Source organism: Pyxicephalus adspersus, chromosome 4 (genome assembly GCF_032062135.1).
Source record: "Pyxicephalus adspersus chromosome 4, UCB_Pads_2.0, whole genome shotgun sequence".
In the NCBI taxonomy this organism is placed as follows: Eukaryota; Metazoa; Chordata; class Amphibia; order Anura; family Pyxicephalidae; genus Pyxicephalus; species Pyxicephalus adspersus.
This window is the reverse complement of record NC_092861.1, coordinates 5,711,465-5,729,717: the sequence shown is the minus strand read 5'-3', so window position 1 is coordinate 5,729,717 and position 18,253 is coordinate 5,711,465. Positions and strand designations below refer to the sequence as shown.

At 37.6% G+C, this 18,253-nt stretch overlaps 1 protein-coding gene and 1 non-coding gene across 2 annotated transcripts; one reads left to right on the top strand and one right to left on the bottom strand.

Annotated features, from left to right (window-relative positions):
* Window positions 1–142: 142 nt before the first annotated feature.
* Window positions 143–224, top strand: TRNAS-UGA (transfer RNA serine (anticodon UGA)). Its single transcript has one exon. It is a non-coding gene; the product is annotated as a tRNA-Ser (tRNA).
* A 14,709-nt stretch (window positions 225–14,933) lies between these two features.
* LOC140329953 (nicotinamide N-methyltransferase-like) lies at window positions 14,934–17,897 on the bottom strand. The gene is made up of 3 exons (XM_072410342.1): window positions 17,747–17,897; window positions 16,123–16,330; window positions 14,934–15,502 (listed from the first exon to the last, which is right to left on the bottom strand). Exons 1-3 carry the CDS (start codon window positions 17,895–17,897, stop codon window positions 15,073–15,075), a joined length of 789 nt encoding a protein of 262 aa, XP_072266443.1. The 3' UTR covers window positions 14,934–15,072.
* Between the last annotated feature and the right edge of the window lie 356 nt (window positions 17,898–18,253).

Below are 18,253 nucleotides of genomic sequence, written 5' to 3'. Positions count from 1 at the left end.
ATAATAATATTAATAATAATCAACGGCAGCTTTTTGTTTATGCAAAAGAAAACCAATTGGCTTAGTGACCATTGGTTTATATTAAAAGGTCAACATAGCAAAAGCAAGTTTGGATTGATGCATTAAGGCCTTTTGTTGAGCAGTAGTTGTGGCCGAGAGGTTAAGGCGATGGACTTGAAATCCATTGGGGTTTCCCCGCGCAGGTTGGAGTCCTGCCAACTACGACCCATTGTAGCTTTAGGACTTGCTTCAACTGTGTCTTGTTACTTATAATGGTCTGCATGCTTGGGAATTTTAAGATACTACACATATAGTTCTTTGGTTAGCAGTGGTTAGTTACTGCAACTTGAATGTTGTTAGTTTGATAAAACCAAAGTGCTGACTTAGTAGCTGATGAGTAGCCTTTCTTTAAAATCTTACCAAACAAGGTCAGTTTATTTTGTCTTATATAATACTGGAAAAAACAGCTGTAAACAAGTGTTTGACCTCAAAAGTATATTAGTAGCAAAACCACATGAAACAGAATGGACTTGGCGGAATCACCGGGGAAAGAACACCCTGTTGAGCTTGAGTCTAGTCTGGCATCTAGAGCTGGGTACTGGGCAGGCAGAGGAAGCAGCAATAGCAGGAGGAGGAGGCAGTGGGCCCTGAGACAGAGCAAGGACGGCAATACAGCTTGAGGCCATCATCCTTTATTGATTGTGTAGAAGGTGTAGCTATTTAGATGAATGACATTCCCACTGTCCGTACAGTGGCGGTGGGCCCTGGGACATAGTGTGGATGGCTGTGTTACTCCTCCTGCTCTTACTGCTGCCGTCTGCCCACTGCCCACTGCCCACTACCCAGTTCTAGATGCCAGACTAGACTGAAGCTCAACAAGGTCACCTGAGGATACTTTCTATCACTTACATTCACCAGTAGGACAGTTATCTATGCCCCAATTTAATTTATTTATTTCTCTCATGATGATTATCTTAAATAATTATTTATATATTACTCTAAGACAAGTTGTCAAACTATGGGAACAATTATGTATGTATTGTTTCAACCATGTCATTGTTTATTGTTCTTATGTTAATGAATTTATATAATTATTTATGTATCATCCTAAGATTAGTAGTTAAACCAGGCAAACAACCGTATTTTTTTCAATCATGTTAATATTCTTTCTCTGTTAACCAGTTTATAGACTTATCTATGTAAGGAACTTACCCGCCCTGCGAGCCCGCGGTGTCCCTGGGGTTCCCAGCCACAGTAACAGGCAGCATGGCCGAGGCTGCTGTCCTGCTCGCAGCTTGTCTGTCTCTACAGGCGGAGGGATCCGCCCTGGCCAAAGTACTGTGCTTTGAATAAACCTGATTCAAGGATATCTGGAGTTGGTTGTGGTTTGTGTGCCCAGGCGCATTACAATCTATGTATCTTTTTAAGATTAGTTGTCAAATCAAGGAAACAACCATGTAATCTCATGTCATCATGTCATTATCAATGTTTGTTTACTTTTCATGCAAATGATCAATGGGACATTGGGACAGTATGTAATGGCACTGAAATAGAGTATCTATATGTATTTTGATATAACATAATACTCACATATGACAAGATTTCGAATATAGCACTAATCTTTGCTGAAATCTTTTTTTCGGAGTTCCTTTTAAAGATATGAGGACTTTTTTTAAAAGCAATACTTTTTCCCTCCTTGATTCCTTTTTTTTGTAGCTCATCTTTAAACTTAAACTTATTAACCCCTTTAAAGTCTTAAGTCCAAATCATTCTAACTTTAATTATGTTGAGCTCTCCCCAGGAATATCTATATCCAGCTCTGATTTCACATAGAGTTCCCCCTTTATGAAAGCATGAAATGGCCAACAGCCACATACCCAAATAAACTAATAGTTCTTTAATTAGCCTAAACCTTTAAACCTATTTATCCCAACAGTTAGACGAGTGGGGGATATTGGGGGATGGCTGGGGAGGAGATCTGCTGAACCTCTGCACATCTCGCTCCTGTGAGCCAAACCCGCGCCCGTCCGCCTGCCTGTCACACCAACCGAAGTTGCCCTTCTCCAAACAATTAGAAGCAGACACACCCCGCCCAACAGCTACCCCCAACCCACCTCTATACCATCACGCAAAAGTGATTCTTCAGCAAAAAGAGTGTTATATGTCATGTGGACACTACTCCCCAGCTGACACATTACTGCACATCATCTATTTGAGCAAAAATATTGAACCTTATACCAGATAGGATTAAGTAACAACTATCTCTATAATGGATATTTAATTATTACTATTACCACTCTATCTATAATTAATATAACATGGTAATAAACCTTTCTTTTTTCCCAGATCTCAAGGCTCACATATATTAACGTTTCAACCTATGCATTCAGTACAAATTTACCTATCAAGGTATTGTTACATTTTATTATCTTAAGCTCACCACATTATATCACATATATATTCCCAACCACTCTATTTATTGGATAATAATGAAAATACCAACAGCAGCATAATAATTCAAAAATCTGTTCTCTCGTTTTACAGGCTGAGATAAAAATGATGGCCTTATAATCGGTCAGGTCACTCACTTTGTTTTTCTCGGACGAACTTGGCAATGGTTGATAACAAAGCCTTCTCCTTCAACGGCTTTTCTGATTAAATTCTCATCATATGCAAAGACGTGGATTTATACTTTGCCGACCAGGTAATATGTCGCATTCAGCACCCCATATATTAGCAGTTGTATTCCAGGTTTGAGTAGCTTGGAAAACATTTTTAGATTGCTAATGAAATCTTTCTCATCTCTGCTGATAGCACCCAGGATGTTTGTAACCAGCCGACAGTCTGCTTGGGGTATTTTCACTGGGTCAGTAAGGTTTAAGATTAAGATTATCTTGGACATTTTCTTGTGCCAATAACAATCCCTCTTTAGCTTGGAAAATGAGAAGAACTTTAGTATGGCAAAAAAAAAAAAAAATCAAAATACATTTTGTCAACCTCCCCCTCTAAAAACCGTGAGTATTCTTTTCCCCTTTTCAAATTCCTTTAGACCAAAAACATTACAGCAATGAGGTGATTTGATTGACTGATACTCAACCTCCTTTCTTGCTTTTCTATATATGTTAAGGCCTCCGTCCAATCAAAAGCTCCTCTAAGATCGTGCAGCCATCTTTTCAGCTCCATGATGCAGTGATCATTGAACCTCAGGAGTAAATTTTCTTTGAAATACTCGCACGCTGAACACAGATAGAAGATGATGGGCCCAGGACAAAGTCAATGAGCCTTCCTTTATTAATGTTAGCTAAGATGAAAAAATAAATTATACAGTATATATTTATATATTCTCATTATTAATGCTTTTACTTTGTATTTTACTTCCATCTCACCTTGACACCTTTAGCATCAAATACAAAGTTCATTGTTTCACATAATAAAACAATAGATTAAATAATAGTGATTATAATTTAATTTATAATTAAAGATTTAGATTAGAATAATTTAGATTATAATGTAATTTAAATAATTTAATAACATAATGTAACACAATGGACAAACATTTAATAAGTATGGAACTGGAGTCATAAAAAAGAATAACTTGAAGGAACAGAAAACTCAGCCTCCTATCTATAATTGGAGATATTTTTGGGAAAACTGGATTTCCCTTCATTGGTAAAAGGACCCTAAATGCACTGGACTCACTTTTTTTCATAAAGGGTGCTGTGATGGTCTTTTTTCTCCATATTCAATACCATATGATTAAACTTTCTGCCCCTAAAGCAGCAACACATTTTGTTTGCAACTAAAACAATCACTATGTTTCTTTTTTCATCAAATTCTTGTCTTCACTACCCCTTTACACACTACAAATGATCCCCAATAGCCTCATTTATCCATTTCCTAGGAACATAAACTCCTTCCAGAGACAATTGCACATCATTGGTCCATGTTTGAGAAAATAAAACCTGCACATTTTCAAAGAATTTTAAACAATTTGATAAGACATGCATGAAGTTTAGATGTAGATTTAGGCATACATACCAAACCTGAAAAAATAATGAAGTTCCTCCAAGGCCAGTTTAAATTTATCTACTTCAAACAGAATTCCTGATTTACCGACACAATAGGTGTCGAGAAAAGTCTAGAGTGAACTCCGTCTACATGGTAAATCTTATGCTTGGCAGGATCCATCCTACAATATTGTATCTCTGATAGAAGGATCCTTGGCAGTCTGAAGTAATCTGATGTTGGCACCTAGCACCTCATTTTTATAAATTTCCATAGTCCGTATTAATGGATGCAGAATAATATTTTAACAAAGAAACTCTTCTTTGGTTGACTGGAGATTTAGCTGAAAGCAATGTGACCAAACATGAAGTAGAATAAATTTGTTTTGGCTTTCAATAATAATTAGAATATATTTTTAAAGCTTCAGAAGAGGGTACAAAAAAAACATTTTAATGTACTGCTGTACTTGTTTTGAATGTTTTTCATATAAACAAAAAATAATAAAACAATAATTGGAATAGTAAACATAAATTACAATTATTAATTAATTGGTGATAAAATTGGTTTGTGATTTGTTACAAAAAAAAAAGAGGGGGAGTTTCCTAAACTCTAGCACTTTTAACATTTAAAAAAAAAGCTTTTCACATACAGTTTGTATTACCAAGTCTTTTACTTTTATTGCTGATAATACAATTGTCAAATGCACATTAACAAATGATCAAAAAGAGACGTGGTTCTTTATCCTTTTTTAAACCTTCCTTGGTCCATGTTCTCTGTTTTTACTCTTTACTGTTTTCTCTCAACTCTTCTCTGTAATTCCCGTTCCCCGTCTTCTCTTTTACTTTTTTTATAAACCTTTTGGGTTAAAATAGGACTGATTGTTTTAATATGTGAAACTAATGAAAGCAGACCTCACAAGAGTCGAGAAGCCACTACTGGATATTTGACTCAAACTAAACCTCTTGGATCTGAATCCAGAATTCACCAGACTATAGGCAGCAGTAGGCAAGAGGGTACCTGCACCACTACAAATCACACCACAACTAATGTATATAGGACATGTTGAAATTGTACCATTATACATGTTTTCACTAGGTAGCAAGAGCTAGATTTCTACCAGCCAGCTTTGTTTCTTGTGTACTGGCTGGTGGATTTACCATCGCATTAACAACAGGGAGATGAAGACAGTGAATATGACACTTTACCCTTGAGCCAGGGTAGCCTTGAGTTGCCTCATTCAAACCCACGTTCCGTGAGAGTACAGGTTCTCAATCACCTCCTCTGTGTGCAAACAGTAATCATTTTATTCAGGAAATTGAGACAAGTAATTTATGTGAATCACAGGAAGAGCTGATAGGGTAGGAGAGCTATGTGATGACACACATTTATTCAGTCTGGAGGAGCTACAAGAGAGAACAACAGTGGAGGTGCTGTTGGTGGTCTAGTTGTAGTAGAGTATTACAAAAGTTACAAGATCCGATAGGGCAGATAGTATCACCTTGTTTGTTCTGCCCCAAAGCAGAAATTATATTTAATACTCAACCCAAAAGATTACAGGGCTGAGAAACTGGTTATTAAAGCACATTTCTCTGAGTATGCCATTTAGGTTCTGTCTTGTCCAAACTCAAGTGATATATCAGAGAGAACTTTCAGTTTGGCAGGTGCAGCTGCTTCTCCCAAACACACTACACTGTCTATCAGTGTGCAGTGGATTGCGTTTATTAAAATGAACCAATCCTGGATTTTTGACCTGTTTCAGGCACTTACTCCTAAGAAAAAGGGTTAAATACACCACCAACAACCACTCTAGGGCCACAACCACCAACACCATAATTAAAGGTGAACTGATGAGAAAAATGAGTTCAGACTGCCCTATGATGTCCAAGATTTCATTTTAAAACTGAAACCATCCCAAATGATCTGTTATATCACATAGCACATGATTAGAATAATGTAATTTCCTGGACACATTTGTAATTCTACGTTTATTATACCACCCCATGGTATGTTTGCAGTGCCTATTGTGAAGTGTTCCCATGAACCCTGTGCTGAGCTGAGCCTTGTCTCTGTCTCTTTGCAATGCTGAGGTATGTGCTGATGCTAAACAATTTTCTGCTAACACTCACCTGAAGTATATATTTTGAATTGTTTGGAATTATTGGAAAAGACAGGGATGGGATTTGTTCATGGAATGTGGGGTTATGGTTTTCAATGTGTCTCACACTTCAAAGTCACATGAAAAAGAGGACCGCTTTTTATTGTGTTAGTCCCCTATGGCAGTTCCATGTTCATTTTTACAATATCTTTTAAAATCTGTCAGACTTCAAAACCTAGATACATCCACCATTGAATGTATTGAAGTTTGCTGCTAAATTTGAGATCAGGAAATTGAATAGCATTAAAAAACTGCAGACTACCCATCGCCCCTTCCCAACAGGAGCCAAACCCAGGCTTGTTTGCTCATCCTGACTTTTCCGAGTTAGCTGATCAGTTTAATTTGCCATCTATCATAAACTAAAGTCTTCATAGTAGTACATCAAAAGCTGGGAATATAATTAGCAGCACTTTCTCACAAGCATGTAAGCCCACTTTTTTTATCAGATGTAAGGATTACCATTATTATCCCCCACGTTATTTAAATCTGGGGTCACTTCAGGTGATTGCAGGCAAAAACACCTTGGTACCAAGAATGTTCAAACCAAAAACCTAAATCAGCATACTCAGAAAAAAAAAAGTTAGAAACCCAAAAAAGATATTCATTATCCTAATAAATGTATTCATTTCATTTATTAGATCCAAAGCATACCTAATGACACTTAGTTTGCTAAAACATGTATAAAGCAGTGAATCCCATCAATCATTTTTTGGTGGAGAATCTTTGAGGGCCAAGCATTTTCAATCAAATTAGTTGTATCATAAGCAATTGTTTTTTTTTTCATTATAAATTGCACTTGAAATGTATTTAATGAGTTTAAATTTAAATTTCAGATGGTCTTTAAGGTTACCATAACCCTAAGTTGCCTATAACACTGAAATGCAGATATGACTTTGTATACACCAAAAGTAATACGTTTGAAGCTTTCTATTGCACAGGAAAGAGCCTACACTGAAAGTTCCCTACACAAGACACTGCTCCTTTGATTTATAATCACTTATAAGATATATTAGGAATATCATTATTGTATTTTTCCTAATGAGCTATTTTTTACAGGCTGAGATAAAAATGACGGCCTTATAATCGGTCAGGCCACTCTTTTTTTTTCTTAGCCGAATATGACAATGGTTGATGACAAAGCCTTCTCCTTCAACGGCTTTTCTGATGAAATTCTCATCATATGTAAATGTGTGGAATTTTTCTTTGCCGACCATGTAAAATGTTGCATTCAGGGCCCCATATATTAGCAGTTGTCCTCCAGGTTTGAGCAGCTTGGTGAACTTTTTTAGATTGCTAATGTATTCATTTTCATCTCTGCTTATGGCACCCAGAATAATTGTAATCAGCAGACAATCAGCTTGGGGTAACTCCAGTGGGTCAGTGATATTTTCTCTATCAATGTAACATTTCAAGATGTGTTTAATTGTCTCCTTCAGCTTCAAAGATTTCTCTTCCCACTGGGAGCTACAAATTGGAAAAAGTGAGTTAAGACAATACAGATAAGCCGGCCCGTTAGTTTACTTTGTGGGTTCTTTGACAGAGCCTTAATTAGAAATCAGCTAGACTCCAAACAATTTTTAGGAAACCCCAAAGAAAAAAAATAGGCTGTGCTCTACTTTCTGGTTACACCCCATAATACCCACTCTAAACCTTTAACAATCCCTTGACACCCATATGTATATGGTCCACACAGCGGGCCTGATTTCCTAAAGCTCTCTAAGGTTGAACTTTCATCAATGAAGCTGTGTGATAGAGCAATTCTGAAATGGATTGGGTCCAGAATTGAAGACAATTGCTAGCAAATGAGTTTGAAGAAATCCATTTCAGGTTTGTTGGATCACCCAGCTTCACTGATGAAAGTGTATCCTCTTCAGCTTTGAAGAGCTTGAATTTATCAGGCCCAATATCTCACTCCATGGCACCCTCATATATCTCACTAAACACATTCCAACATGTAATCCTCAAATTCTATGACGCCTCACACTTTATACATACATACAAATACAATTTGCCAAAATCACCCCCAGTTCTTACAATAATTTGATTGTTAGCAGAAACTTTTATTCGATTCTGTTTCCCTTTGCAAATTTACATAAAAACATCCACAGAAAAATCCTTTAGACTTATACTTAACCTCCTTCCTTCCTTTTCTGATATATATGATAAGCCGTCCGTCCAATCAAAAGCTCCAGTACGATCGTGCAGCCATCTTTTCAGCTCTATGATGCAGTGATCATTAAACCTCAGGAGGATAATTTCTTTGAAATACTCGCAGGCTGAATACAGATGGAAAATTATGGGACCCAAGCCAATGTCAATGAGTGTTCCTCCTTTAATGTTAGCTGGGAAGAAAAAAAAATATATATATCTATAAATACAGTATATATATTATTTGTCAGTATGCATGATTCTTTATTTTGTAAGTACCATTTGCACAAGCTTCAGATTTGAAAAATCCAATTTGTACTGAAATTTACCCTCCAAACAAAAAAAGAAAAGGAGGACATCTGGGGCTTTAAATTAACAATTTATAATACCAGTATCAACAATTTCTAAAATGCCAGCAGCTTTATTTATAGCAATGAAAAATACAAAAATAGCTCAAAAAGCTTCATGACAATTTTGTCTCATTTTGAACTTTACACGTTTCGTGGAACGATTGCGTTTACTTCTTCAGGAATCATGTGAGACATAAGTGCAATTCAGGGCACAATCCAAACCCTTGCAGTTCCTATATTTTCTGGTTCCTTGGACATGCACGAAATAGCAGCAAAAGAATACAAACATTCCGGGACCAATGCCATATGAAGAAGGGGTGGAGGTACCCAAAAGGTCCTCACAGTCCCCACATTTCCCTGTAGCAATTGCTGTCTGTGTCTACAACCAAACTCTGTGTATATGGCATACATATGCCTATCAACAAAAACCTTTACCATTGAAAGTTTGGTTCAGAAGTGCTGTTTTCTAACAAATATTTGGGATGTGGCCTCTGGGTAAATTATAGTGTGGCCTTTGAGACATGATATCTATTTTACTTACATTTATCCTACTAACCACTCAGTAAGTTTGCCCTTTTATTATACACTGGGGGTGCATGAATACCACCAATGGTAACTCTAATTGCTATTTACGTACTGTATATGGCAGTAACCCTGTAGTGAAATTGTGTCTCTTCTTTTCTGGTGTTGCAGGGCATGAAGAAGTGGTAACTCTCCCCAAAACATCACTGTCTTTCTGATCTTCACCTTATTGCATGTGCTTTATTACAGAGATCGCCTTTTTTCTCCATATACCACACCTACTTCTCCTTCATTTAATCTCCCCTACAACAGTTTCCAATATGTCACTAAAGCAGAAGTTATCTCAAATGTAGTACATTTTGTTTGCTAAGGCAGCAAAAGCAATCACCATGTTTCCTTTTCCATTACAATTTTACTTTTTTTGAATCTCACTGCAACTGATCTCCACTAGCCTTGTTCAATCTCTTCCTGTGCACCTGAACTCCCTCCAGAGAAAACTGCACATCATTTGTCCACATTTAGGTAATGTGCCAGCAAGGAAGAATGTATTCTCTAGCAGGGGAGCATAAAACAAGATGACAACATAGGATTTCAAATTGAAAGTTGAAAGTTGTTACCCTATAACAAGTGCCTGGATAAGTACCTACATGGTCAGAATACATTTTAATGAAATCTGTACATTTTTTGAAGGATTTCAAACAACATGTGTAATTTCATGAACATGATTAGACTTGTGTGAAGTAAGACGTGTATGTATCTAGGTTTAAGCATACATACCGAACTTAAAAAAGTAATGAAGCTCCTCAATGATCAGTTTAACGCTTTCCTCTTCAAGGGTTATTCCAGGTTTATTGGCACAATAAGTCTCAAGAAAAGTCCTAGAGTGAAATCCGTCTACATGGTAGATTTTATTCTTGGCAGGATCCATCATGTTATATTGTATCTCCTATAAAGGGATCCTTGGCAGTCTGAAGTCATGTTGGTACCGAGTACATGATTTTTATTTGTTTCTGTAGTCAGTATTAATGCATGCAGATTAATAATATCAGAATGTGACTTTTCCTTGGTTGACTTTGCAGTTTCAGCTGATAGCAATGTGAGCAATAATGGAGTAGAATAAATTTGTTTTGGCTTTTAATATACATAACATTAATTTATTAAAGCTTCAGAAAATTTTAGAACTTATTGAGGTTCTTGTGGTAAATACATGCTTTTTTGTGTAGATTTTCATGTAGATTTTGGGTATATGAGTTGCTGCAAAAAGAATGAGGGAGAGTTTCTGAAATTTCTTAAGTTTCCTTGGCACATCCTACAGTCTTTTACTGATTTTACTGATAATATAATTATCAAATGCACTTTATCTATAGACTAAAGGCAGGCATAAGGCTCATTATCCTCTATATACTTCCCCTTGCTTCATTCTCTTAGCCTCTAATGTTTTGGCTGTGTTCTCCTTTCTATTCCTCTGCTCTTCTTTTAGGACCTTTATTCACCTCTACTCTGTTTCTTCATTGTTGCTCATAGAATGCACCACCTTTTTTTTACATTACTGTTAATGGAATAACATTACAGAAATGATTCCCAGTTACATATGGACATGTAAAAATGTAAACGTGTTGCTAAAAAGTATGCTAGTTTTGAAAATGTTATAATTGGGTTGAAATAAGATTGGAAATGGAATCAAGCTGCAAAAGAGACATTGCTTGATCTTTGGCTTAAACTTAACATGTTGGGTCTGGATGAAGAATTCAATAAACTTTGGGCAACAATAGGAGAGAAGGCCCTGGCATCAATACAAAGCACACCACCACTGGTGATAACAGACAGAAAATGGCACCGTCATGAGCTAGATTTCAGTCAGACTGTGGACTGGCTGGGACATTTATTATCTAAAGCACAACTGGCAGAAGAACAAACAGTACAAAGCATATAAAGTCGCAAGTGGTTGCAGTTTTGGTTCCACCAGTGCGGAGCTGATGTCATTCATTAAAATTAACCAATCCTGAACTTGTCACCTGTTTCGGTACCTTTTCCTGTTGCCAAAGAGTAATTTTACTATCACCACCCTAGTGATAAACACATCAAAAAAATGGATGCAAACCACCATCATGATAACCATGATTCCTAACACTGAAAAAACTGATTTTGCCCTTAAAATGTTATTAGAAAAAAAAATCTGTTTATGCTTCGGATGTACCAGTAGATTGCTCCAGTAGTGTCCTTATGTAAAGTGTATATGAAACGTTTCTCATTGAAAACATGTTACAAATTTTACCATGGGGACACATTATCATCCACTGGTCAACAATCGTGCATAAAAGATCATAACCAAAATGGTGGAAAATGGGGAAGAAGATATACAGACTGAACCAATATAATTCTACATTTTTTTCTCTTTAAAAAAATGTCCTAAAAATAGCACACCATGGATGTATATATTCACCTTACTTTTTTTAGCATTCCTGTTGAATATTGTTTTGAATATTAACTATGATGGGCACATTTTAAACTTGAAAAAAGGTTTCCTGTGTTCTTAGGTAAAAGTAGGTGCCTTGGTGTTAGGAGATGCTGATATGTCTGGCGACTTCGTGGTTTGCCTCATCACAACACTGTTTATTCAGTCCAGCGATGTCATTTGAAGCAGCCAGGAGAAGGTATCAGCACCCCCTGTTTCTCTTAAGTTGTGCAGCCTGATGTATTTTATGGCATGCCCAGCATCCATTGTTAGGCTGTGCACTGCTAAAGGGGATTCTAGATGCTGATCAGCTCCTGACTCAGTCCCGCACTGCCATTGGCTGATGGGGCTTTATACGAGGGGGTGCTGAGAAGTTCCTGGATTTGCCCCCTTCCAGATGAAATAGAAAAATTAGTATGGGGGCATATGACAGCCTAATATCTTAGTATGTAACTGTGTAAATATCAGGTTTTGCAATTCTTAAAACTGTTTTTTCTTTTAGTGAGAAGCTGTGACGGCAGAGGCACAAGCAAGTTTCACGTCGTTCGAGTTACGAGTCATCATGAAATTTGTGTTTCTCCAGGGAAAGTCAGCAAAGGACATTCACACTGAGATGTCACAAACATTGGGGGAGAAGTGTCTTTCCTACAGCTTTGTCAAAACATGGATATCTCGTTTCAAGACTGGGCATTTCACCGTTGAAGATGAGCCCCGCAGTGGGCACCCCCAAACCTCAACTGACCCAGCAACCTGCATGCTGTCCATGAGCTGATTATTAAGGACCGCTGAATACCTGCAAAAAAGATAGCCCAGATACTTGACATCTCATGGGAGTGTGTGGGGTTTGTTATCACCACTATCCAAGACATTCTGAAGCTTTCAGTGAAGTGGGTGTCGAAATGTTTGAACAGTGATCAGAAGAAGGAAGGAGTTGAAGCATTCAAAGCCATTTTGGCCCATTTTGAAGCTTCACAGGACTTTTTGGCTAGTTTAGTGACTGAGGATGAAACCTGGCTCCACATCTATAATCCTGAAGCCAAGGAACAGTCAAAGGAATAGCACCACAATGGTCCCTGCTTCTGAAGTTCCGAACTTAGAAATCAGCCAAAAAAGTCATTGTGTCGGTTTCTGGGACAAAGGCGGTGTTCTGTTGGTGGACTACCTACCTCAGGGCTCTAGTATCACAGGACAGTATTATGCTAAACTCCTGGACCAGCTGAAGGAGGCAATTAAGACCAAACCCCATGAAAAGTTGACCAAAAAGGGATCCTTTTTATGCAGGACAATGCACCTGGGCACACGTCCAACGTTGTGGCTGCCAAATTGAACACCCTGGGTTTCCAACTGGTCCACCCCCCTACTCACCTGACCTGGCCCCTTCGGACTATTATCTGTTCCAGAATTTGAAGAAACACCTGAAAGGGCAACAGTTTGAGGACATTGAGGGCCCAACCAAATTACTTTTATTTGAGCGGTATAGAAAAGCTGCAACTACGCTGTACCAAGTGCATGGGGGAATATGTTGAATAAATGTGGTAATTCATAACTCTGGCTCTCTTCTTTGTGGGCAAAGCCAGGACCTTCTCAGCACCCCCTCGTAGCCTTTCTGATTCCAGTCCCCAGGGCCTGTTGTAGTATATATTGTTTGATTTACTGTTGCTGACCTTGCCTGTTCCTGGCCTATCGTTTGTATGCAGCCTGGACCGACCTTTTGCCTGTGACCCCGACTCTGCTTGTGTTTTGCCCCTGTGTACTTCGTTTGGTGGACGGATATTCTGTGTATGACTTCTGCTCTGTATTCTGTACTTGGCTCTTTTTGAATCTTGGTACTGCTTTATCTGTGGGCTCCTGGCTTGTTGCAAGGCCATCCCCAGACACCATCCCTTGCGCAGTAAGTCCTGGGGGCAACCGAGTGCTCGGAGATGCAACCAGTCTCCCCTTACTAAAGGTGAAGACTAAGGTGTTAGATTGGGTGACTGGTGTCTGGTGAGGACCGATGCTGATCAGGGCATTACACTGGTTTTTATGTAGACCCGTAAATATTCAAGTATATAAAGAAAAAAGAAATTTTCTTTTTGGATCAAATAAGCAAGTACTCTTGCATACATGTGTCAAATGTGGTATTCACTGACATAGCCACACTATAGCCAGCTCTTGACCTTATCATGAAATATCAACTCAAAACACTGATCCATCACCTTACAAACAATGTCAGCTACTGTGCTGGAAGCTATTGCTGTAATTATTTGAAATGTTTCTTTTTTTCACTTTTCCTTGTTTATTGCTTCTGATTTCCTATGACTCCAGAATATCAGTGTTGTATGATTTCAATAAGGGATGTGCATTATATTGGATTCATTTTTGTTAGAGCTTTGTATAGTGATATGAAAATGATAAAAGTGCAATCAATTTCTGAAACTTTAAAAGAACTTTAGAGATGCTTACCCCAGCACTTACCATATCTGCATATTTGCTACACTTTTCAGTCTTCTTCAAGACACTAACCCAGCGTTTCTCTACCAGGGTTCCTCCAAAGGTTACTGGGGGTTCCTTGAGCATTTACCAGTTTGTGCCTCCAGTTTACCAGTTTAGGTGACACCAATGATCTTTTTGGCTATCTGTAAGGGTGACATTCTTCCCATTGGCCAGCAATGTAAGACAAAAATATTCCCTCTGACCACCACAATAATATACTGTGAGCTGGGGATATACTAACTATAGCTGGGGTTCCCTGAAGACTTAAAAGTTATTTCAAGGATTCCCCTATATTAAAAGTAACTTGTTTCCAGCCCCAAATCATGCAGAAATCCCTGCTAGCATTTCTGATAAACAGAATAAAACAGTTGTCATACTAAGAGTAAAGCCCCCAAACTGGAAGAGCTCTAGAATACTAGACCATTGGAAAAAAATGGAGACGGTCCCCCTTTACCCAACACCATCTACCACACAGCCCAAGGTGGGAACACATCCTGGGCCAGTCTGGCTGTCTACATATCTGTATCTCTTTAGGTGCTGTACGTCATCAATTCATTATTTCACAAAGACTAAACTACAGTGTAGATCTGTGATAGTAGTGAATCAAATCAGATATGATGGTAACCTCTTAGAAAAGTTCTTGACATTTAATTCTTTACTGCTCACAAAGCATCTTCAAAACATGGGTTAAGTTGGGGCAAGCACCACAAATAAAAGTTGTGGAAACTGAATATTTAAAATGTTCTCCTTTTTATTAGCTCAAAGAATCATTAAGGCTGTAAATTTATTTTTTAAGATACCACATTTTCAAGGCTTTTGTATCTCTAGAAGCCTGCCTAAAACTTTTAGCTAAAATGACTGCATTGGAAGGAGATCGGTGGTTAGTATCCTTTATGTCCACAGGACCTACTCCCCAATTTACCATTATACAAGTGGCATGCTGAAATTTGTCTGATTGCTAACTAAATAGTATTTCCTTTATAAGCTGTGCAAAACACCATCGACTGAAAATCGCACAAATTAGTCTCAGCCCTTCTTTGCGTAACCTCCAAATGACTGATAACGAACCCCTCACTACTGAGTGCTGTTCTCAAGTTGCTTTCATTATACTTTACAACATGGAACCTATCACCACCAACTTCAAAGAATGTGCCATTTAACATTCCATAAAACAGCAAGTGTCCACCGGCTTTTAGATACTTTGAGAATTTCCTCAAGTTTTTCACAAAATCTTCAAAGTCTTTGCTGATGACCTCCAGAGAACAGCCCAACACCAGGCAGTCAGCTTGGGGTAGCACCAGAGGGTCTGTGAGATTCTCCTGGTTAAGATCAAATTTTACAACTTGTGTAATTGTTGTCCTGAGTAATATTTCCTTGTTCTCACATTGGTCACTAAAATACAGAAAAACACCCCAATGTCAAATACAACATCCAACTGATTTTCTGTAAGGCATTAAGCATATTAGGTCTAAGTTGGCTAATAATTTACTGTTTCAGCAAAGGGGTATTGGTATTATTTGCTGTAGAATAGAAAAAGAAAGAAGAGAATCATTGCAAGAGTGAACAATATGATATTTTTAAAAGAAAAAAACAACAAATCTTTCTCTTCTCATTGTTTCGTTCTTTTTTCCCTTTCCTGTTTTTTTTTAACGTTCAATCCCCTCTCTCCTCCTCTGCTGTCCTTACATTCTAAACACTCACTTTTCCTCCTCTGCCCTTCTTTTTCATACTTATTGTCTCTTCTATCTCCTGCTTTACCCTCTTCCTTCCACTCCCTCGCCCTGTTTTTCCTAACTTTTGGTAACATTTAGTTTACCAAAAGTTTAAATTAATTATTTAAATTATATTTTTTACCTATTTTTTTCCATACAATAAAAACATTTGGTTCAAAGAAATCTTCACAAACTGAAAAGGCTTTTTTTAGTTGTTAAAGAAATGTTGGGCCCTTCCCAGTGCTACCACATTTTCAGAAATACAAGTTATCATTCAGCCTAAACCAGAAGATCTTTCACCTCTTTTCTGCTATCTCATTAGCAAGGGCGGATGTATGCGACCAATCAAATGCTCCAGTTCTGCTGTTCTGCCATTTTTTTACTTCTAAAATACAGTGGTCACTAGACCTTAGAAGGATAATATTTCTGAAATATCCCAGTGCTGAATAGAGATGGTGAATGGCTGGACCCAAGCTGATATCAATCAATATGTCTCCTTTAAAGTGACCTACAGGACAAAATAAAATTAGAGGTAGGTAATCAATCTTGGTATGCATTTGTATTTAGAAGATCTCTCATCAATGTAACCTTCACTTGCTTTTTGATATTGTTGTAATGCAGAAATCTACTATAGTGTGCTCAGTAGCATCCCATGAAATGTTGCTAAAAGATTCTGTTAGGAAAGTAAAAGATGCACCATAGACTGGCCTTGAATATTTCTTAACTTGTAAACTTCTGATAGTCTTTCCCTAGGTGGCTTCCAAAGCATCTGACTGTTGCCTGAATCTGAGTTTTTTTAAATGGAACCAACCAATGTTGATCTGGGTACTGTGTAATATCAAAGGAGATAACACTTAAATGTATGAAGTTTCACCAAAATTTTTGCAGTAATTATAGAGATTTTGTAGGGGCAATGGAAACACCATGAGACCCTTTCGCTGGTTTTATGCAGTCACTACCTTGTAGAAAGAAAGCACAAGTTAATCTCAAAGGCAGTCCCACTTGCACTACATAAGCCCTAGTTGGGTGAAGATACTGCCAGGGAGACCAGCATGAGGAGGCTCAGCCTTTAGTTTATAGCACAGGTCACAACTTAGCTCCTAGACATGCATACCTGCTGTGTCCATTTTTAAGAGCCAACACCATTTGGAATAGATACTTTATGCATTTTTTTTGCATTATGCATTCTAATATGAGCAGTAGTTTCTCCATTCCTACACCATTTCTAGGTCTGTACATTTGCTGTACCCATTTTAGGGGTTTCTAAAAACCCTGCAGAGTTCCCAGTTCTGCAAATTGGCAGTGCCTATTGTGAAGATTTCCTACTATTCAAGTGCTGAGTTCCTAGGTCTGCATACCTTCTGTATCTAAGTGCTCCCACAATTCCTGCACTTTCTGTTTCTGGATCTGAGGATTTCCTATCTTATTAAAAGCAGCCCCCACAATCTTTGTAGGAATACACACCTATTGTGCCCATTGTGTAGGGTTCCCACTATTCTTGTGCTGAGTTCTTGGATCTTCACACCTACTGTGCCCATTAAAAGTGTCTTCTACCATTTAAAAAATACAGTAATATTTTTTTTTCATTTTTGCTGAATTTTACACTCCCTATTTTGAATTCATTCAGGCTTCGTCTATGGTTGGGTTGATTGTCCTTATTTTATAATGTCTTTCTAATATTAAGACTCGTAATGCATATTTCTCTATTCTAATAACAAGTTTAAATATTTCTAGGTTTTCCTAAAACATGGGTCAGCAGCAGCTCTGTTGTATCTCCGCCTGTTTTTACTGTTTTAGTTCTTACTCCTATACGACCATTCTGCAAATTAGAAGTTCATACCATACTTTTCATTATACATTTTTCCTTTACTTTCTAGATGCGTTTAATCGAAGATATTATAAATTCCAAAAGAACGTTACTTACCTGTGGAAAATGCATCATGAAATTTCTCCATAGGATACCTCAAACTCTCATGACCAAAGGGCATTTCCGGTTTATTGCAAAAGTATTTGTCAAGGAAATCCCCTGAATGAAAACCATGTACATGGTAGAACTTATAAGAGCTGGGCTCCATATTGTAATATAGAGGTCCCCACTACAGCAATCCTGGCTTTCTAATGTTTGTGATAAATTAATTTTTTCATTATTTATACAACTTCATCAAAATGACAACCAATATTATTACATTGTGACTCGAGTCATCATGCTTTGATTGCAGAGATTCAGGTGACTGCATCGTGAATACCAAACAAAATACACAATATTAATAGGATAAATAGGAGAATAGAAGCCAAAACTGTTTTGTTTAGTTTTGGAAAGAGTAGGGAAAAGCTGAAGCTATTGAATATGAATCTGTTTCATGGACAGGTTGGCTGAACAGGTCAAAATGTTTGGGTTTCAGAAGATAATGAAACCAAACATTTTGTGTGG

Bases quoted from the DNA above. Each gene is read 5' to 3' on its own strand.
- LOC140329953 (XM_072410342.1), bottom strand. From the start codon at position 17,897: ATGGAGCCCAGCTCTTATAAGTTCTACCATGTACATGGTTTTCATTCA. The intron at 16,331-17,746 runs GTAAGTAACGTT...TTTGTCCTGTAG, and splicing joins TCATGATGCATTTTCCACAG to GTCACTTTAAAGGAGACATA. The intron at 15,503-16,122 runs GTGAAAGATCTT...TCTGTATTTTAG, and splicing joins AATGAGATAGCAGAAAAGAG to TGACCAATGTGAGAACAAGG.